The sequence below is a fragment of the Scomber japonicus genome, chromosome 24 (genome assembly GCF_027409825.1).
Source record: "Scomber japonicus isolate fScoJap1 chromosome 24, fScoJap1.pri, whole genome shotgun sequence".
Taxonomy (NCBI): Eukaryota; Metazoa; Chordata; class Actinopteri; order Scombriformes; family Scombridae; genus Scomber; species Scomber japonicus.
In genome coordinates this window covers 5,198,904-5,221,955 of record NC_070601.1, presented here as the reverse complement: position 1 = coordinate 5,221,955, position 23,052 = coordinate 5,198,904, and the positions used below count along the sequence as shown (strand labels likewise).

Here is a 23,052-nt window from a genome sequence, read left to right as displayed (position 1 = left end):
CGCCCCTCCGCAGGATCATGTGATTTCTTAAGTGTCAAATTGAAACCAAATTGTTCAAAGGAGCAGAGCAGGTGGACAATGGCTGACGTCTGACGCAGGTGAGTGTAAATAAAACCTTATTATTTCACCATGAACGTCTCAGTTAGTTTCCTTTCTGAGGACTGAAGAGTGAAGAAGAGTTCAATTAACTAGTGAGGATATAAAGAGAGGAAATAAAACGGGGAGATAATTTATTTGTGTTATTTCCGGATTCTTAAGCCGCTCTCGCTGAAAAAAAAACCCAGGAAGTTTTTATTCCGTCTTGAAATGGTTCATTCGTAACAATTTCTTGTAAATATAGTTTATTCATTCACTGTACACGCAGCAAACTAGTTATTTTGGTACCTCAACGTACCTAATACACACTTTATAAGACTCATTTAATTGAACATTTGCTGTAACTGTTGATGTTGACCATGAGTCACTGAACGCAACTCCATTCAGATAAGCAGGAAGTAACTCTCCATACAGAGTCCAATAGTCCGGTTTTATCCATAAAAACAATCAAACTAAAGTTTTGAAGCAAGTTGTAGCTCACACTTCTCTCTACACAGCCTCTCTACTCAGTGTGAACACTTGTCTCAGACTGACACATGAAGACGAACTTCAAAAGAGAGAAACCATGTAAAACCGCAGATTACAGTGTTACATCGAACTCTGTTCCCCTCTCACTCTGCACCCTGGGGAAAGGGCGCGTTCACAAAAAGCTCGCCCCCGATATTCCTGCGCTCGTTCGTACCACAGAGACGTTATCAAGTTATCATTTGGAAATAGGGTAATAGCCTGTCTATTGCATTTATATGTCTTTATTAACACAACCACTTAGCGTTACTTATATCACATCAAATTATGTCTAATACTTCGTTGTTCAAAATACATTCTTCTTTTAACATAATGCCCTCAGTTTTGATTATCATTAGCTAATAATAGCTAGTCAATAATCAAGTACCCTTTTAGCAGATACATTATTCATTGTTAGTTGTCATCCAAATTTTACACCACATCAATAAATACTATTTGGATACATTTGCGACAGAGTTTCCATTTTGAATATTGTAGACTTTTGAGGATGTGTGCTCATTTACATAACAGTGATTGTATATATTCTGTTGTCCACTTTAGTTCAGCTACTTCCTGTAAACTCGGTCTATATCTGTTGTTTTTCTGTCCCAACTAAGTAGGCCTACATTTTCACCACAATTTACTGAGAAATTATATTTTAAAAAATGTAGTTAAATAATGACGTTTAGGTTTTATGTTTACCTTAAAACCACCTCCATTGACAACTGAGAGTGTTACTGTCAGATACAGTTTCACCTGTGTTCAACATGAAAGGAAGCTCACAAGTATTACATAGTTTGATTCAACACTGGGAAATGACATGTTAATGACAGGAGGTTAACTGTAAAATGCAGGCTGATGAAGTTTTACCTAAAGTACTTTAATTTAACGAGTTAAATTCAAAACAGATCCTCATGAACATGTTTATGACACATGTTGACAGGCTGTTGTGATTTATTGTAGGTGACACTACTGGAACTGAAAGTGTTCAACGGAGCAGAGCAGATGGATTAAAAACTGACATCTGATGCAGAGTGAGTGTTCATAAAACATTGTTATTTCACCATGAAAGTCTCAGTTTTCTCTCTGAGGACTGTAGAGTGGAAAATAGTTCAAATGAACTTCTGTGAATATAAAGAGAGGAAATAAAACAAGAAGACACTAACTTGTTTGAGTGTTTTCTCTTGTTGCTGTGGTTCTTGTACAGACTTGTTTCTCTTGAATCTTGCTTTCTAATTTCACAGTCAGTGTTTCTGGTTTATCTCTCAGACTGACTGAAGTCCACAAGATGAGTGCTTGTATGGAGGAAGAGGAGGAGGACAGAGCAGAGCCTCCTGTGTCCAACTTCCTGTCTATGAAGAGTGACCAGGACAATGGTCATCCTCCAGACTTCAGTAATGAACCTGAACCCTCAAACACAAAGTAAGAGAGCTGCTACTAACTCATTTATGTCTCAGTAGGGTCCTGCCACTGAGAGTGTGATGAACCTTTTTTTTATGTAGAGAAGATTACAGTCGAGTGATGTGAAGGCCTCATTGTGTGTGAAAAAAATCTTTTTCTTCTTGTCTGCAATGAATCACATTTTTAAGGGGCTAAAGGTGCTAAAACATGAACTTTGTACATGTGTTAGAAGTGAGGGGAAATTTGATCTTTTATAGAGATTGGATGTAGGGCTGCAACTAATGATTATTCTAATAATCGACTAATCCATCTATTAATTTATTCAATTAATCTGATTAAAAACATTTTTTAAATTTCCACCCCTTTATTCAAAAATAGAACATCATTTCAAATTGATAATACAAAAAAGTGCAGCAACAACAGCTTGCTGCTTGAACGTCACTGAGCTGGTAAAGTAATGTTAAATGATACAAAATAAACATTTAACAAATAATAAAAAAAAACATTAACAGGATTTGTTTCCACATTCAGTGGTGGTTCTAGTATATAAATATAAATAAGATAAAGTTATTTCATTTATCATGAATGATAATATATTGGTAATTAAAATCACACAAATACACAAATCAAACAACACACTTATAAATTCAGTATTACCATCCTACAGCAGTGTCCACCAGGAGTAAAGACTAAACCAGTTCACCATGGTGGTGTGCAGACTGATTTTATATTATTGTTAATAACTTCACACACAACAAAAACAAAATGCCACAATGTGTCTGTGAAACTACAGATTTATAGTAAGCATGTATGCACCATATACATTAATTTGTTTAATGAAGTTATTAAAAATGGGCTGTGTGATTCACAATGCTAAAATACAACAAGCCCACTCTAATATAAAACACACACACACACACATTGCAGGATAAAAGAGAAAAACACATATAATACTACTACTATTACTACTGCTAATAATAATAATAATAATGATATTAACAATAATAACATCCTTTATGGGACATCATCATATTTCTGCCTCTTACAGTGACTGTCTGGCAGACCGTTTGTGGGACTCCAGAGGATAATGTTGGCAGTCTTAGTGTTACTACATTCATATTTATTTAAATGTGGTGATTATTGTCGCTATATAGTGAGCCCTGAAAATGATCCCTGACAGTGGGAGGACGTTTAATAAAATATTTGTAAAGCTGGTCAAATCTGTACAGAGCATAGGGAGGGCTGGGTGATAACTTTAAATTAACTATTTACTGATGTCATATGTTAATACATTTCTGTAAGAGAATTAACCAATGCGACTTCAAATTTGTTAGGTGACATCTAATGACCTTTGTGATGTTGAATTGTGAAGCTTTTACAGTTTGAGTTAGTATCTGTGACAACTGTCATTTAGAAAAGCTACAACTTATTATCTGCACTTTGTCATCAATGAATTTATCAAAGATTCACATGATGTGAATAAAACCATCTTTGTGGTGTTACAGAGTCCTGTGGTCAGACCACAGACAGAGAGCAGAGTATCCAGCATCAGACTGTCTGTCTATGAAGAGTGATCGGTCCATAGATGCTCCTCCATTCTTCAGGAATGAACCTGGACCCTCAGACCCAAGGTAAGAGACTGTTTCTTGGCTAATGACTAAGGGCCTGATTTAATAAGATCCCAAATAAAGGGTACTGAACTGCATTCACAGTGCAATAGATTGTGTGTTTAGTTTTTGTCGATACGCGTGGAGACAGCAGTATTTACATGAAGGGTTTAGTGTCTTGGAGAGTTTGGATGAGCAGAAAGTTGCGAGCGCAAAATAAAATGTGATCAGGTTCTAGTGGAAGAGGTTAATAAATATATTGAGTTATAACAAAAATAAATATTACCAGAAAAACCAACATATGGGAGAGTTTTTGTGACAAAGTTAATGCTGATAGTAAAACCAAAAATATTCCACTCCAAAAATATGAACACGGGTGGAAAACATCCGTCCTGTGTGTATTCTGTCATTGTGCCTCCCTCTCCTCGTCTCCATAGTAACAGCTGGTTAATATCTGCCTTTCAAAAGGAATCATTTAGAGACGCAGTTTCTGTCTTAAAAATGACATTTGAGTTTGGTAAATCACAATGTGTGTGCTAAATGACATATTTACATTTTCTCCACCACATATTTTGCACACTGATGTTAAAACAGCCATATTACAAATTCATTAAGACAAACGTACTAAATGGACAGCAGCGTATTATCTTACACAGTTGAAAGATGTAAACCTGTGTTAGTAGATCAGCTTGCACATTTTTTGCAGGTGATGTCAAGTTTGCTCACGTTTTTACACACGCAGACCTTTAGTAAATCAGGCCCTAAATGTATTGCTGCATTAATGATCATCAGCCCTATAGCGCCCCCTAATTACTTTTAGCATCTATGACGTGTCAGGGATGCTTGAAAACTCATAAAACTTTGCACATGCATCAGAAGTGGGAAAACATGATATCTAATAAGGATGTTGGGCTTGATTGTGTCCAAATGGTTCAAGCCTGCCCCCTAGACAATTTCAATGTCAAAGCCCCAAACCTTAAATTTAATGTAGATGTATGAAACTTTGTAGGCAGAAAAATATATTTACTGATGTTGTATTTTAATACATTTCTGTAAGAGAATTAACCAGTGCGACTTCAAATTTGTTAGGTAACATCTAAAGACCTTTGTGATGTTGAATTGTGAAGCTTTTTCAGTTTGAGTTAGTATCTGTGACAACTGTCATTTAGAAAAGCTACAACTTATTATCTGCACTTTGTCACAAAGGAATTTATCAGAGATTCACATGATATGATTAAAAACATTAACCAATGCGACTTCAAATTAGTTAGGTAACATCTAAAGACCTTTGTGATGTTGAATTGTGAAGCTTTTGAATTTGAGTTAATATCTGTGACAGCTGTCAGTCATTTAGAAAAGCTGTGATCTAATCTATGACTTATTATCTGCAAGACCAACAGTTTGTGTATTTAAAGCTCCTTCAATGAATGTCGTTGAAGAATTTATCAGAGAATTACATGATATGAATAAAAACATCTTGGTGGTGTTACAGAGTCCTGTGGTCAGACCACAGACAGAGAGCAGAGTCTCCAGCATCAGATTGTCTGTCTATGAAGAGTGATCGGTCCAGAAATCCTCCTCCATTCTTCAGGAATGAACCTGGACCCTCAGACCCAAGGTAAGAGACTGTTTCTGCTATAAACTGATTGATTTCTGCATTAATGATCATCAGCCCAATATAGCATCCTAATTACTTCTAGCATTTATGAGATTTCAGGGATGCTTGAAAACTCATGAGACTTTGCACATGCATCAGAAGTGGCAAAACGTAATATGTGATAAGGATGTTGGGCTTGGGTTTGGCTAAATGGCTCAAGCGTGTCCCCCAGACAAATTTCAAAGTCAATACCTCAAACTTTTAATTGACATAAATATATGAAATCTGGTAGGCAGATGTAACATCTCTAGACTTAAAAGAAACCTCTTGTAGTCATACCTTAAGTCCAACAGGAAGTCAGCCATTTTTAAGTTACTGCACACTTTTTTCGCAAAGTGAAGCCATTTACAAATGTTGTATTTTTAAAAATTCCTCCTAGATAATTAATCAATGTGACTTCAAATTTGGTAGGTGACATCTAAAGACCTTTGTGATGTTGAATTGTGAAGCTTTTGAATTTGAGTTAATATCTGTGACAACTGTCAGTCATTTAGAAAAGCTGTGATCTAATCTATGACTTATTATCTGCACTTTGTCATCAAGGAATTTATCAGAGATTCACATGATATGATTATAAAACATCTTTGTGGTGTTACAGAGTCCTGTGGTCAGACCACAGACAGAGAGCAGAGTATCCAGCATCAGACTGTCTGTCTATGAAGAGTGATCGGTCCATAGATGCTCCTCCATTCTTCAGGAATGAACCTGGACCCTCAGACCCAAGGTAAGAGACTGTTTCTTGGCTAATGACTAAGGGCCTGATTTAATAAGATCCCAAATAAAGGGTACTGAACTGCATTCACAGTGCAATAGATTGTGTGTTTAGTTTTTGTCGATACGCGTGGAGACAGCAGTATTTACATGAAGGGTTTAGTGTCTTGGAGAGTGGAGAGTTTGGATGAGCAGAAAGTTGCAAGTGCAAAATAAAATGTGATCAAGTTCTAGTGGAAGAGGTTAATAAATATATTGAGTTATAACAAAAATAAATATTACCAGAAAAACCAACATATGGGAGAGTATTTGTGACAAAGTTAATGCTGATAGTAAAACCAAAAATATTCCACTCCAAAAATATGAACACGGGTGGAAAACATCCGTCCTGTGTGTATTCTGTCATTGTGCCTCCCTCTCCTCGTCTCCATAGTAACAGCTGGTTAATATCTGCCTTTCAAAAGGAATCATTTAGAGACGCAGTTTCTGTCTTAAAAATGACATTTGAGTTTGGTAAATCACAATGTGTGTGCTAAATGACATATTTACATTTTCTCCTCCACGTATTTTGCACACTGATGTTAAAACAGCCATATTACAAATTCATTAAGACAAACGTACTAACTGGACAGCAGCGTAATATCTTACACAGTTGAAAGATGTAAACCTGCATTAGTAGATCAGCTTGCACATTTTTTGCAGGTGATGTCAAGTTTGCTCACGTTTTTACACACGCAGACCTTTAGTAAATCAGGCCCTAAATGTATTTCTGCATTAATGATCATCAGCCCTATAGCGCCCCCTAATTACTTTTAGCATCTATGACGTGTCAGGGATGCTTGAAAACTCATAAAACTTTGCACATGCATCAGAAGTGGGAAAACATGATATCTAATAAGGATGTTGGGCTTGATTGTGTCCAAATGGTTCAAGCCTGCCCCCTAGACAATTTCAATGTCAAAGCCCCAAACCTTAAATTTAATGTAGATGTATGAAACTTTGTAGGCAGAAAAATATATTTACTGATGTTGTATTTTAATACATTTCTGTAAGAGAATTAACCAGTGCGACTTCAAATTTGTTAGGTAACATCTAAAGACCTTTGTGATGTTGAATTGTGAAGCTTTTTCAGTTTGAGTTAGTATCTGTGACAACTGTCATTTAGAAAAGCTACAACTTATTATCTGCACTTTGTCACAAAGGAATTTATCAGAGATTCACATGATATGATTAAAAACATTAACCAATGCGACTTCAAATTAGTTAGGTAACATCTAAAGACCTTTGTGATGTTGAATTGTGAAGCTTTTGAATTTGAGTTAATATCTGTGACAGCTGTCAGTCATTTAGAAAAGCTGTGATGTAATCTATGACTTATTATCTGCAAGACCAACAGTTTGTGTATTTAAAGCTCCTTCAATGAATGTCGTTGAAGAATTTATCAGAGAATTACATGATATGAATAAAAACATCTTGGTGGTGTTACAGAGTCCTGTGGTCAGACCACAGACAGAGAGCAGAGTCTCCAGCATCAGACTGTCTGTCTATGAAGAATGATCGGTCCAGAAATCCTCCTCCATTCTTCAGGAATGAACCTGGACCCTCAGACCCAAGGTAAGAGACTGTTTCTGCTATAAACTGATTGATTTCTGCATTAATGATCATCAGCCCAATATAGCATCCTAATTACTTCTAGCATTTATGAGATTTCAGGGATGCTTGAAAACTCATGAGACTTTGCACATGCATCAGAAGTGGCAAAACGTAATATGTGATAAGGATGTTGGGCTTGGGTTTGGCTAAATGGCTCAAGCGTGTCCCCCAGACAAATTTCAAAGTCAATACCTCAAACTTTTAATTGACATAAATGTATGAAATTTGTTAGACAGATGTAACATCTCTAGACTTAAAAGAAGCCTCTTGTAGTCATACCTTAAGTCCAACAGGAAGTCAGCCATTTTTAAGTTACTGCACACTTTTTTTCGCAAAGTGAAGCCATTTACAAATGTTGTATTTTTAAAAATTCCTCCTAGATAATTAATCAATGTGACTTTAAATTTGGTAGGTGACATCTAAAGACCTTTGTGATGTTGAATTGTGAAGCTTTTGAGTTTGAATTAGTATCTGTGACAACTGTCAGTCATTTAGAAAAGCTGTGATCTAATCTATGACTTATTATCTGCACTTTGTCATCAAGGAATTTATCAGAGATTCACATGATATGATTATAAAACATCTTGGTGGTGTTACAGAGTCCTGTGGTCAGACCACAGACAGAGAGCAGAGTATCCAGCATCAGACTGTCTGTCTATGAAGAGTGATCGGTCCATAGATGCTCCTCCATTCTTCAGGAATGAACCTGGACCCTCAGACCCAAGGTAAGAGACTGTTTCTTGGCTAATGACTAAGGTCCTGATTTAATAAGATCCCAAATAAAGGGTACTGAACTGCATTCACAGTGCAATAGATTGTGTGTTTAGTTTTTGTCGATACGCGTGGAGACAGCAGTATTTACATGAAGGGTTTAGTGTCTTGGAGAGTTTGGATGAGCAGAAAGTTGCAAGCGCAAAATAAAATGTGATCAGGTTCTAGTGGAAGAGGTTAACAAATATATTGAGTTATAACAAAAATAAATATTACCAGAAAAACCCACATATGGGAGAGTATTTGTGACAAAGATAATGCTGGTAGTAAAACCAAAAATATTCCACTCCAAAAATATGAACACGGGTGGAAAACATCCGTCCTGTGTGTATTCTGTCATTGTGCCTCCCTCTCCTCGTCTCCATAGTAACAGCTGGTTAATATCTGCCTTTCAAAAGGAATCATTTAGAGACGCAGTTTCTGTCTTAAAAATGACATTTGAGTTTGGTAAATCACAATGTGTGTGCTAAATGACATATTTACATTTTCTCCACCACATATTTTGCACACTGATGTTAAAACAGCCATATTACAAATTCATTAAGACAAACGTACTAACTGGACAGCAGCGTAATATCTTACACAGTTGAAAGATGTAAACCTGTGTTAGTAGATCAGCTTGCACATTTTTTGCAGGTGATGTCAAGTTTGCTCACGTTTTTACACACGCAGACCTTTAGTAAATCAGGCCCTAAATGTATTGCTGCATTAATGATCATCAGCTCTATAGCGCCCCCTAATTACTTTTAGCATCTATGACGTGTCAGGGATGCTTGAAAACTCATAAAACTTTGCACATGCATCAGAAGTGGGAAAACATGATATCTAATAAGGATGTTGGGTTTGATTGTGGCCAAATGGTTCAAGCCTGCCCCCTAGACAATTTCAATGTCAAAGCCCCAAACCTTAAATTTGATGTAGATGTATGAATTTGTTAGGCAGAAAAATATATTTACTGATGTTGTATTTCAATACATTTCTGTAAGAGAATTAACCAATGCGACTTCAAATTAGTTAGGTGACATCTAAAGACCTTTGTGATGTTGAATTGTGAAGCTTTTTCAGTTTGAGTTAGTATCTGTGACAACTGTCATTTAGAAAAGCTACAACTTATTATCTGCACTTTGTCACAAAGGAATTTATCAGAGATTCACATGATATGATTATAAAACATCTTGGTGGTGTTACAGAGTCCTGTGGTCAGACCACAGACAGAGAGCAGAGTATCCAGCATCAGACTGTCTGTCTATGAAGAGTGATCGGTCCATAGATCCTCCTCCATTCTTCAGGAATGAACCTGGACCCTCAGACCCAAGGTAAGAGACTGTTTCTGCTGTAAACTGATTGATTTCTGCATTAATGATCATCAGCCTTATATCACATCTTAATTACTTTTAGCATTTATGAGGTGTCAGGAGTGCTTGAAAACTCATGAAAGTTTGCACTTGCATCAGACATGATAAAACTTGATATCTGATATGGATGTTGGGTTTGGCAAATGGATCAAGCCTGCCCTGCCCTTTGACTTTGAAATGTCAAAGTCAAAGGCCCAAACTTTAAATTTTAATGTGGCAAAATTTCTTTACTTTTTTGCTGCTTTAATGATCACGCAATGATCATGTCACGGCTTGCTCAAAATCACGATAAATCTTGGGAAGCAACACAAGAAGTTAAAGCACGGAAATCATAATTTATTTGAGTCAAATCAAAACCACCAAATATCAAAAATAGCATAAGGTTTAGCAGTCAGTAAATCAGTACAGTCAGTGTATATGCATGATTGTTAAGATAGTAAGTGGTGTGTTGTAAGGTGGTCACACAAGCAAATAAATGAAAAACAAAAGTATCACTGGTAAAGTAACATCAGGTCCAGGTGTTCCCAGCAGTAAATGACCCAGCCCCCCCCACCACTGGACATCTGCAGTACAAAACAAAAAGACAAAGACAAGCAGCCCTACAGCCACAAGAGGCAGGGTTGTCACATGATCCACTTGTTTAGCACCGCCCACTCAATGAAAACACAAGGACATGTTGGAATAGAGTTCATTTGATGTTCATGAAATTCAATGGATGAAACTCTCAGACACAAAGTAAGAGACGGTTCTGTTGTAAACTGACCTGATGGAAGATGATTCAATGAGGATGAAGACAAACTGAAATATTTAAATATTTCTATTCATGATGCAGAACTATTTTATTGACTGTTTCAAACTATGAAGATATTTATACATATTTGCCCAATCATTGATTTCACTGTAAAGATCTGCAACCATTCAAAACCTGAATTCATTTTCTCATTGTTTTACTTAAACTATACCTCAGGTCAGCTGTTATAAGCCACCAGATATCGTGTTGAATCAATGCAATACATCGTATAAAGGTTATTTGTGGAAATTATTTGCTCACTTTTGATTATGTTGGTTGAATTTTGTCTTCAGCTAACTGCTTACATATAATATGGTGAAGAAAATTAAGCTCAAAGTGGAATTTACATTTTTTTTAGAACTTGACGTTGAAAGCTCTGAATCATTAGTAAGTAGACAGTGTTACATTCTGTGTGTCTGAGACTGCTGGTTTCCCACATTTTTTAATGTTCTTTAATCTCAGTCAGTACACATAATCAGCTCTCTTTAACCCTCCTGTTGTCCTCAGGTCAAGGAAGGACAGGAAGGAAGGAAGGAAGGAAGGAAGGAAGGAAGGAAGGAAGGAAGGAAGGAAGGAAGGAAGGAAGGAAGGAAGGACATGATTAAGGAGGAAGGAAGGAAGGAAGGAGGGAAAGAGAGAGGAAGGAAGGAAAGGAGTAAGGAAGGAGTAAGGAGGGAGGTAGGAAAAGAGTAAGGAAGTAAGGAGAGAAGGAAGGGAGGAAGGAAAGGAGGAAGCAAGCAAAGAAGGATGGAAGTAAATGAGGAAAGAAGTATGAAAGGAGGAGGGAGCAAAGAAAGAGGGAAGGAGGGGAAGGAATGAAGGAAAAATTAAAGAAAGAGGGAGGAAGGAAGGAAGGAAGGTAGGAAGGAAGGAAGGAAGAGTCAAAAAGAGATGCGGTCAATTTGACCCGGGAGGACGACAGGAGGGTTAATAGAAGACTTTTTACAGTGAAGTAGCTGCAGGAAGAATTGAGTTTGTATTAATATCAAACTACAGACAGATCATTAAATGTTTAGTAAGAGCTGGATAAGAAATGTAGTCAAGGGTTGTTTTCAGCAGACAGACACATTTAATCTTTTAACACTAGTTTACAAGACTTAAATATGTATGTATGAAAGCAGGAGAGTTTAAATAAAAAGAATGCTTATTTTCAGAAAAGAAGTATTTCAGTGATAAACAAATGTCTTCACAGAGAAAGGAAGAGGAAGAGGAGCAGTGGTGTTTCTGTGGAGAAGCAGCTCTCCTGCTGTTCTTTGTGTCAGGACGTCCTGAAGGATCCAGTCTCTACCAGCTGTAGACACTGGTTCTGCAGACAGTGCATCATCTCATACTGGGACCAGTCTGCTTCATCTGGAGACTTCCCCTGTCCTCAGTGTGGAAAAAGATTTAAAACAAGACCTGAAACTCAGACCATCACTGTACAAAGTAAGACTGATTATTTTTTTGTAGTAATGAATATTTGTCAGATTGTCTTTGTTTAGTCTCACATTGTTTTCTCTGTTTTAGTGAGCGTTGCTCTCCTGGAGGTTTTACATGTACATAAGATCAGTCTGGAGTTGAGATGTTACTATGTGACTGAAGGAACTGATGAAGCAGGAAGTGAAGTCCTCCTCAACACCATCTACACTGAGCTCTACATCACAGAGGGACAGAGTGAAGATGTTAATACCCAACATGAGGTGAAGCAGCTTGAGAGAGCTTCCAAGATGGAGACCCTCCATGAGACTCCAATCAAGTGTCATGACATCTTTAAAGTCTTACCAGCCAAAGACTTACCTGTTCAGTACTTACCTGGCCAACAGAAACACATCAGGCTCGTTCTGACGTGTGGCGTTGCTGGCGTTGGAAAAACCTTCTCAGTGCAGAAGTTCACTCTGGACTGGGCACAGGGTTTGGAAAACAAAGATATCATTCTAGTGATTCTGTTTTCGTTCAGGGAGCTGAACCTGATCAAAAATGAGCAGTACAGTCTTCTCATGCTGATCCACATTTTCCATCCAACATTACAGAAGCTCACAGCAGAGACGCTCGCTGTCTGTAAAGTTTTGTTCATCTTTGACGGCCTGGATGAAAGCAGGCTTTCATTAGATTTCACCAACAGTGAGGTTGTGTCTGATGTCACACAGAAGTCATCAGTCAGCGTGCTGTTGACAAATCTCGTCAAGGGGAATCTACTTCCCTCTGCTCTCATCTGGATAACTTCCAGACCTGCAGCCGCCAATCAGATCCCTCCTACATGTGTGGACAGAATAACAGAAGTACGAGGCTTCACTGACGCCCAGAAGGAGGAGTACTTCAGGAGGAGATTCAGTGATGAAGAGCTGTCCAAGAGAGTCATCTCGCACATTAAGTCTTCCAGGAGCCTCCACATCATGTGTCACATCCCAGTCTTCTGCTGGATCACTGCTACAGTTCTGGAGCACATGTTGACCACAGACCAGAGAGGAGAGCTGCCCAAGACCCTGACTGAAATGTACTCACACTTCCTGCTGGTTCAGACAAAGAGGAAGAAACACAAGTATGATGAGGGACATGAGACGAGTCCACAGGAGCTGACGGAGGCTGACAGGGAAGTTCTTCTGAAGTTGGGGAGGCTGGCGTTTGAACATCTGGATAATGGAAACATCATGTTCTACCAAGAAGACCTGGAGCGATGTGGTCTTGATGTCTCAGAGGCCTCGGTGTACTCAGGATTTTGTACAGAGATCCTCAAAAGAGAGAGTGTGATCTTCCAGAAATCAGTCTACAGCTTTGTTCATCTGAGTGTTCAGGAGTTTCTGGCTGCAGTCTACATGTACCACTGTTACACCAGCAGCAACACAGAGGTACTGAAGAACTTCCTGGGAAAAGACTACAGTCACTCATCCCTGGATGACTTCCTGATAAAAGCCATGGAGAAATCTCTGGACAGTGAAAATGGCCACCTGGACCTGTTTGTTCGTTTCCTTCATGGCCTCTCTCTGGAGTCCAACCAGAGTCTCTTAGGAGGTCTGCTGGGTCAGACAGACAACAGTCCAGAAATCATCAAGAGAGTCATCAACAACCTGAAGGATATGAACACTCGTAATATCTCTCCTGACAGAAGCATCAACATCTTCCACTGTCTGATGGAGATGAACGACCGCTCGGTACATCAGGAGATACAAGAGTTCCTGAAGTCAGAGAACAGATCAGGGTATGTGTCTGAGATCCACTGCTCAGCTCTGGCCTACATGCTGCAGATGTCAGAGGAGGTTATGGATGAATTGGACCTGAATAAGTACAACACAACAAGGGAGGGACGACGGAGACTGATCCCAGCTGTGAGGAACTGCAGAAAGGCTGTGTAAGTCCAGATGTGATTATCAACATTATAAATCAATCACTACAGAACACATTCACATCTCTCATGTTCAGGTGCTCAGTCCAAAAATGTTCAGTTACTTCCTGTTGCCTCTGTACCCAACCTATTAGTCTCCAAATGTTGTACTCTTTGTACCTGTAACAGTGAAACATTACAAAGGGAGAGTTTTACAGCTTTGAGAGTGTTTGGGAAGCTTTGTCCTCAAAATGCATAGTCTCTATATTTATGATAAACTTATTTTTATATAATTATATAATTGCAATATAATTTCTATTAACAGGATTACTGGCTGTGAACTCTCAGAGACTCACTGTGAAGTTGTGGCCTCAGCTCTGAAGACCAACCCCTCCCATCTCAGAGACCTGGACCTGGGCTTCAACAACCTGAAGGATTCAGCCGTGAAGTTTCTGTCTGCTGGACTGGAGAGTCCAAACTGTAGACTGGAGACTCTGAGGTCAGTTCACTGACTGTGTTTTCTTCTTGTACATCTTGTATCCTGTTATTTAACGTCATAACAGAAGTTTTAGATCTACAATTTGATTCATTTGTATTTCACAAATCACTGAAATGTGTGAAGTTCGAAATAGTTGGCTTCACTTTGAATTTAGTCAACTATCAAAATGGTCTGATATTAGAAAACTGTTGAAATTATTGGACAATTATCTGTGAGACAAATTTAATATTTATTAGTTTTGCTCCATGTGTGGAACTCAGATTCATAAAACAAAATGTTGTTTATGTTAAACATTGACAACAAATTATTCAGCAGGAATTTATACAACATGAATCATGAATCATTTCCCCATAACGAAATAATAACAGGCTGGGGTTAAATTCAGGTTGGACCCAGGCCAAAACAATAAACAAAACCTGACTGCGGAGTATTCAATATAACCTGTCAGAAACAAAATAAATTAAATTACAAACACTTACCTCCCTAACTAAATAAAACATGAAACCACAAACTTAATAAACTAAAGATACGCAAAGACTATTGTGTAGCCGGTCGGGAGATGATGAAATCCGCCTCTGCACAGCTATCTTGGAAGTATTTATGACTGAGGGCCTGGTGAGATAGTCAATCCACTGACAGCTTGCAAACCAATCCACCAATCAGTGAGCAGCAGCCAATCAGGCAATCCACCATTTGTTCTCTTCTTCTTGCACACGTTTACAGGTATATTAACAACAAAAGAAGAACCTTTAAAACACTAATTGCGACCACAGTCATTCACTCACACATTTAAAAAAAAAATCTCATATTGATCATGCGGTATGTTCAACACTGAAATAATAATAATAATCAATAAAAATAAACTAAAAAACAAAGAGAGGTTTGACTGAGGAGAGACTATCCTAATACTCAGGGTCTATCAGAGCAGGATATCCAACCAATATCATTATCTTACTATCACATTTGCTCTCAGGGTTCTCATGTAGCTCTAGCTCCTCTTCTACATAGCTCAGAAAATGTGGCCAAATCTTACAGAATGTGTCAGATGAACCTCACAGTGTGTGTTTAATGTTTTCTAACCTCATATAATACAAGATATTCCTGATCCACTGTGTATGAGATGGAGGACTTACATCTTTCCATTTCAGTAGGATTACAAGTTTATTAGAAGTCAGACTGGAGTTTGTTAACAGAGTAGACATCAGTGGTTCTCTGAAAAGAGCTATAATAGGGCAGGGGTCCACAGTCACCTGGAGGACTTTATTGCTAGTTTGGAGCACTTCCTGAATGTATGTAGATATGAAGATGGGATCATTTTACAACAGTTACACTCTGGATCTATGTCTGGGAATCTCTCTGACAACTTGTCTTTAGTCCAGTGTGTCTGATGTAGTATTTTACACTGCAGTAGTTCATGTCTTATGCAGATAGAGGAGGTGTGGACACGTTTTAATACAACATCCCAACTTTAGTCTGTTATGTTCTCATCCAGGTCTTCCTCCCATCTATGTCTGATGATGGTGAGGGAGGCATTTTGTTGGGCAAGCAGTGCATTATATAGGTTAGATATTGTGCCTTTAAATGATCAAACAGGTGCTAATAAAGAGTCAATTTGCCTCATTCAACAACATGTTCTTATTCTTATCTTAAATTTCACTTACTTTTTTGGTTAGGTGGACCTGTACGAGTGTGCCACGTCAGATATTCACCAAATACTTGTATCACCAGGAAACAGTCATAAATAACCTGCCTAAACATGATGAATCCCACCTGTTCTAAATGAACGTGCTTTCCCAACTATAATAAATCAGCATAATTGACAGATCAGCTGTTACACAGACTCAGGTTTATATGTGGGATTGTTTGTAATAAAGCAGAACTTATAGATGAACCTGAGCTCCATCACAGCTGTCAGGATATTTTTATTTTTAAGTAACTGAATTTATTTTAGTAGCCCAGAGTCTGACTGAAGATTTCACCCTTAGTTAACACCACCTCTCTAGTCTCTGAACACATTAACATCTCCATCTTAACTGTGAGTGGGAATTTGTGCTGGTCTTTGTCAATTAGATGATTTCATTTTATAGACAGTGGTCAATTTTGAGCTGAATGTGCCTTTATTGTACATTTGTTATTGTAGTAATCATAAAGTAACTGAAAGTAATCAAGTTACATTACTTTAATATTGTGGTGCTTGGATTACGTTACTGACTACATTTGTTAACAGATAACTAGTAACTGTATCACAATACAATTTTAAAGTAACCCTCCCAACCCTGTTCACATCCTTTTATGAGATATAAAACTAGTAATAAATGTATAAGGGAACTAATCCAGAGGGATATAATTAGTAAACCTGCTTCTGTGTTTGTTTGGAACAATTAGTATTTTGACATAGACTGGGAAAAAGCTTTGTTATTACCAAGGAAATGTTTTGATTCAAATAAGGTGTGAGAGGTGTCTCTGAAAACATTACACACGTTATCCAGTTAATTCAGCTATTGTAAAGTACAAGTTAAATGTTGACCCTCTCTGTTCCTTTTGTCACCATACACATGAATCATTAAGTCATCTTTTTTGGGATTGTTCCTTAAGTCAAACCTTTTGGTGTGACCTCAACCTTCTTTTAAACAGAAAATTAGATATTCATCTCAAAATCACAATTGAATGCATTTTATTTGGTCTTTTTGATGAGGGCATGCCTACAAAGAAGTTGTTTATTATCAATCTTATTTCTTTATTAGCAAAATCCCATAAACATACCAGCACATGTTTTAAACAGAAACCCAACCTATCATAACCTTAAAATCATATCTGGACTGAAATATTACACAAACTCTAAAGTGTTGAAAACTAGATCCTTATGTAATGAATTTGTGAGACTCTGAAATAACAAGTCATTCTTTAGTTTTTTTATTTTGGATTATTTGGACTGATACACGGACCAACACAAAAAACAGAGAAATAAAGTAGATACATAAAAATATCATAAAAATACTAAATAATATTCTTGATATGAAAACTGTGATGACACTAAACTACAGACATAAGGCTCATTTTAATGAGGTAAAATCACCTTCAGATTTAAACATTCAAATGTTGTTTTTAAATATTTAAATTGAACTTCAAACCAAAGTTAACAATTTAAAAACATACTTTCAAACATTCAGATCTTTGTTTTAAATCAGTTTCATTAACATTAAAACATCAGTGATCACATAGACTTTATACTGATCCACACTGAGCATCTTTTTGCTCTTCATATTTAATATAACAAGAAAATGCTGCACTGACTAATTCACTGTTAAGTCACTGTGTCTTTATTGAAGTAGCAGCATGTTGTCATTCATATTAATGAGAGCTCTTTTTCACTCTTTGGATTTGACAGTTTTTAACCTGCATCCTGTTGGGTTCAGGTGTTTGGAGTTTCCTTTTTCTAAACTTGTACATTTAAACCTTCTTCAGCTCTGAACACATTATGAAACATTGAATGATTTCAAGCAGAATAATCAGCTTCTAACACTACATGATTTCTTCTTTATTCAGATTGAGTCACTGCAGTTTGTCACAGAGCAGCTGTTCTTCTCTGGTCTCAGCTCTGAAGAACAACCCCTCTCATCTGAGAGAGCTGGATCTGAGTATCAACAACCTGCAGGATTCAGTAATGAAGCTGCTTTGTGATTTTGTGGAGAATCCAAACTGCAGACTGGAGACTCTGGAGTAAGACACCATTTATTTACTTCTGTGTTGAGATTAATATGATGTGAAAGTTTGATGTTGCAAAACTGCAGACATAAGGACTGTCTTTAGTTTTTTGTTCTTTTTACTTTGTTTATTGCTTTTTTAAGTGAACAGGTGGAAACAAACCTCAAAACAAATAAGCAGAGAAATACATTAAGTAGAAAAAATACCATAAAAATACAGCAGAGAAGGATTAAGTGCTGCTAATTTGAATAACACAAGTTTATATGCTGGATTTAACTTTATTGACAACGTTTTCAGAATGATCAATAACACTGAATAATAGCATTAGAGTCTGTCCTCTAAAAATGATAGAATAAAAAAAGTCAATAAAAGTCAAACTAAATAAGAATGAACAAAACAACAAAGAGAGGTTTGACTGAGGAGAGACTATTCTAATACTCAGGGTCTATCAGAGCAGGATATCCAACCAATATCATTATCTTACTATCACATTTGCTCTCAGGGTTCTCATGTAGCTCTAGCTCCTCTTCTACATAGCTCAGAAAATGTGGCCAAATCTTACAGAATGTGTCAGATGAACCTCACAGTGTGTGTTTAATGTTTTCTAACCTCATATAATACAAGATATTCCTCATCCACTGTGTATGAGATGGAGGACTTACATCTTTCCATTTCAGTAGGATTACAAGTTTATTAGAAGTCAGACTGGAGTTTGTTAACAGAGTAGACATCAGTGGTTCTCTGAAAAGAGCTATAATAGGGCAGGGGTCCACAGTCACCTGGAGGACTTTATTGCTAGTTTGGAGCACTTCCTGAATGTATGTAGATATGAAGATGGGATCATTTTACAACAGTTACACTCTGGATCTATGTCTGGGAATCTCTCTGACAACTTGTCTTTAGTCCAGTGTGTCTGATGTAGTATTTTACACTGCAGTAGTTCATGTCTTATGCAGATAGAGGAGGTGTGGACACGTTTTAATACTACATCCCAACTTTAGTCTGTTATGTTCTCATCCAGGTCTTCCTCCCATCTATGTCTGATGATGGTGAGGGAGGCATTTTGTTGGGCAAGCAGTGCATTATATAGGTTAGATATTGTGCCTTTAAATGATCAAACAGGTGCTAATAAAGAGTCAATTTGCCTCATTCAACAACATGTTCTTATTCTTATCTTAAATTTCACTTAGTTTTTTGGTTAGGTGGACCTGTACGAGTGTGCCACGTCAGATATTCACCAAATACTTGTATCACCAGGAAACAGTCATAAATAACCTGCCTAAACATGATGAATCCCACCTGTTCTAAATGAACGTGCTTTCCCAACAATAATAAATCAGCATCATTGACGTCCTCAAAATATCATATAAGGTCAGGGGTCCAGCAAGTTGTAGAGAAACTCCATTCATGAAAATGGCACCAAAGACTAAGAAGAAGAACTTTAGGAGCTCAGAGATTGAGGTCCTGCTCTCAGAAATAGATCAACAGAAACACATTTTATTTAGAGTGTAAATGGAGGAATTAAAGGACCTGAAAAGCCAAAGAATAGAAAAAATGACCTGTGGTGTGAACACTGTCTCTGCTGTTGTACTCACCGTCACAGAAATAAAACAGAAATGGTTTGATGTGAAATTAAATGTCAAAAAAGTCTTGCTAGGGGAGTCATCACCCAGGAAACCAAACCATAACCTCAATCACCTACATTTATATTAAATGAATAAAAGTAATTAACAAATAGTCAGTTTGCATTGTGGAAAAGTAACTGTGAACAAGTCGCTTTGTAGTTTCAACTGTTAATATTTTTATTGTAAGCTGGCATTATATCATAGTTTCAATTATCAATTTAAATGACTGATGACATCATGCCTAAATAGTTAAACACTAATTTAATACTAAAGTAATACTTCTACAAACAGGTTAATGTCACCATGAAGTGTAGTTTATATATTACAACTCAAAATGACTTCAAAGTCATGAATGGGACACAATCCATTAGTCAACAGCAAAGTTTTATTGCTTTGGAGAACAGCAGGTTGGTTATATGACAGGACTGCAGCACTCGTAGTACAGCTGGCTGCAGCATCATTCAGCAGCTGAAACTATAAGTGATCCTCCAAACTGAGAGAAGGGCTGTGAGCATTTACACACGCAGCACAGTAGTGGTAACTTCATTAACACCAGATCCATCCGGATCTAATGGCAATTAATGTCTACAGATCAGCTGTTACACAGACTCAGGTTTATATGTGGGATTGTTTGTAATAAAGCAGAACTTATAGATGAACCTGAACTCCATCACAGCTGTCAGGATATTTTTATTTTTAAGTAACTGAATCAAGTTACATTACTTTAATATTGTGGTGCTTGGATTACGTTACTGACTACATTTGTTAACAGATAACTAGTAACTGTATCACAATACAATTTTAAAGTAACCCTCCCAACCCTGTTCACATCCTTTTATGAGATATAAAACTAGTAATAAATGTCTAAGGGAACTAATCCAGAGGGATATAATTAGTAAACCTGCTTCTGTGTTTGTTTGGAACAATTAGTATTTTGACATAGACTGGGAAAAAGCTTTGTTATTACCAAGGAAATGTTTTGATTCAAATAAGGTGTGAGAGGTGTCTCTGAAAACATTACACACGTTATCCAGTTAATTCAGCTATTGTAAAGTACAAGTTAAATGTTGACCCTCTCTGTTCCTTTTGTCACCATACACATGAATCATTAAGTCATCTTTTTTGGGATTGTTCCTTAAGTCAAACCTTTTGGTGTGACCTCAACCTTCTTTTAAACAGAAAATTAGATATTCATCTCAAAATCACAATTGAATGTATTTTATTTGGTCTTTTTGATGAGGGCATGCCTACAAAGAAGTTGTTTATTATCAATCTTATTTCTTTATTAGCAAAATCCCATAAACATACCAGCACATGTTTTAAACAGAAACCCAACCTATCATAACCTTAAAATCATATCTGGACTGAAATATTACACAAACTCTAAAAGTGTTGAAAACTAGATCCTTATGTAATGAATTTGTGAGACTCTGAAATAACAAGTCATTCTTTAGTTTTTTTGGATTTTGGATTATTTGGACTGATACACGGATCAACACAAAAAACAGAGAAATAAAGTAGATACATAAAAATATAATAAAAATACTAAATAATATTCTTGATATGAAAACTGTGATGACACTAAACTACAGACATAAGGCTCATTTTAATGAGGTAAAATCACCTTCAGATTTAAACATTCAAATGTTGTTTTTAAATATTTAAATTGAACTTCAAACCAAAGTTAACAATTTAAAAACATACTTTCAAACATTCAGATCTTTGTTTTAAATCAGTTTCATTAACATTAAAACATCTGTGATCACATAGACTTTATACTGATCCACACTGAGCATCTTTTTGCTCTTCATATTTAATATAAGAAGAAAATGCTGCACTGACTAATTCACTGTTAAGTCACTGTGTCTTTATTGAAGTAGCAGCATGTTGTCATTCATATTAATGAGAGCTCTTTTTCACTCTTTGGATTTGACAGTTTTTAACCTGCATCCTGTTGGGTTCAGGTGTTTGGAGTTTCCTTTTTCTAAACTTGTACATTTAAACCTTCTTCAGCTCTGAACACATTATGAAACATTGAATGATTTCAAGCAGAATAATCTGCTTCTAACACTACATGATTTCTTCTTTATTCAGATTGTTTGGCTGCAGTTTGTCAGAGATCAGCTGTTCTTCTCTGGTCTCAGCTCTGAAGAACAACCCCTCTCATCTGAGAGAGCTGGATCTGAGAGGATACGACAACAAGCTGAAGGAATCAGTCAAAAAGCAGCTGTCTGATCTTCAGGAGAGTCCAGACTGTAAACTGCAGACTGTGATGTGAGTAGAGAGTTGGAGTCAGTCTGTGCTGGTTTCAACAGTTTTGTATTAAACACAGTTAGTATCAAAGCAGAGATCCAGTATTTCCTGGTGAACCTCCGACCTTCTCAGTGCTGCTTTCCTCAGTGAAGCTGTGAGAGGAGAATGGTGACCGGCTTCAGGATTGGACGGAAAGACAGAGAGAGAGAGAACAGTCAGCCAATCAGATGAGCCAGAAGCTCGTTGTGATCATGTGTTTGAGTTGATGTGAAGACGACTGTTGTTGTTGTGTTGATGTCTGCAGGAAATAAAGCTGGATTACAGCTGACAGCCTTCCAACATGTATAGAGACAGTGCTCCTCATTCATCCAACTATCACACCATCACATCTGATCTCAAAGTGTTTGTTCTCTCATTTCAACACTAAACTATTAATCAGTTCATCTTTGTCAGAGCTCTAAGATCAGTCTGACTGCAGCCTGGAAATCACTGGCTCTGATTTCACAGAACCATCATTACATTTAGTAACCATGTGGTCTTTATACAGACCAGAACCTCTGCTGAAGTCCAGGACTCACATCTTTCTATCTGTCCATCACTTATTTAGTTTCCTCCAAATATTTTCAGTGACAGCCTCCATTTTTATTTGTCAAATGATATTTCAAAAGCAGAAAAGATGTTGATCAACACACAGAGACTGTGCTTTAACTTTAACAGCAGGTCACATGTAACAACAGTAAATGTATCACTAAAGTGTTTCTGCAGTACTGAAGTGTTCATGACTCTCTGCACTTTATTTCCTCTGTGTACTTCAGTCAAATCTGCAGAGTAAACACACTTGATACCAAAAGTGTGTTCAGGTGTGTGAGTTTGGAGCTCAGTGTGTTCACTCCAACACGTTAACATGAGAGCTGAAAGGAAGCAAGCTACGCTGCACAGCTGTTCCACTTGTGGTCTGAACAGGACTGAAGTCCCTGCTGCTCTTTATACTGGATGTGCTGCATCACTGACTGACAGCTGATGAAGTGAGTCTCACTAAACACTCATTTATCACCTCTGTCGTTTCTTCTTCTCTCCTCAGATGGTGGTGATCTCTGTAACAGTGATTGAACATCCAGCAGTGTGTG

At 37.2% G+C, this 23,052-nt stretch overlaps 1 protein-coding gene across 1 annotated transcript; it reads left to right on the top strand.

Moving 5' to 3' along the window:
• The first annotated feature begins 68 nt into the window (after positions 1–68).
• LOC128354011 (NACHT, LRR and PYD domains-containing protein 2-like) lies at positions 69–22,118 on the top strand. Its single transcript, XM_053314259.1, has 13 exons — positions 69–98; positions 1,870–2,022; positions 3,507–3,632; positions 5,101–5,226; positions 5,864–5,989; positions 7,465–7,590; positions 8,229–8,354; positions 9,591–9,716; positions 11,738–11,970; positions 12,052–13,870; positions 14,169–14,342; positions 17,889–18,062; positions 21,767–22,118. Exons 2-13 carry the CDS (start codon positions 1,889–1,891, stop codon positions 21,948–21,950), a joined length of 3,474 nt encoding a protein of 1,157 aa, XP_053170234.1. The 5' UTR covers positions 69–98; positions 1,870–1,888; the 3' UTR covers positions 21,951–22,118.
• Positions 22,119–23,052: the final 934 nt, after the last annotated feature.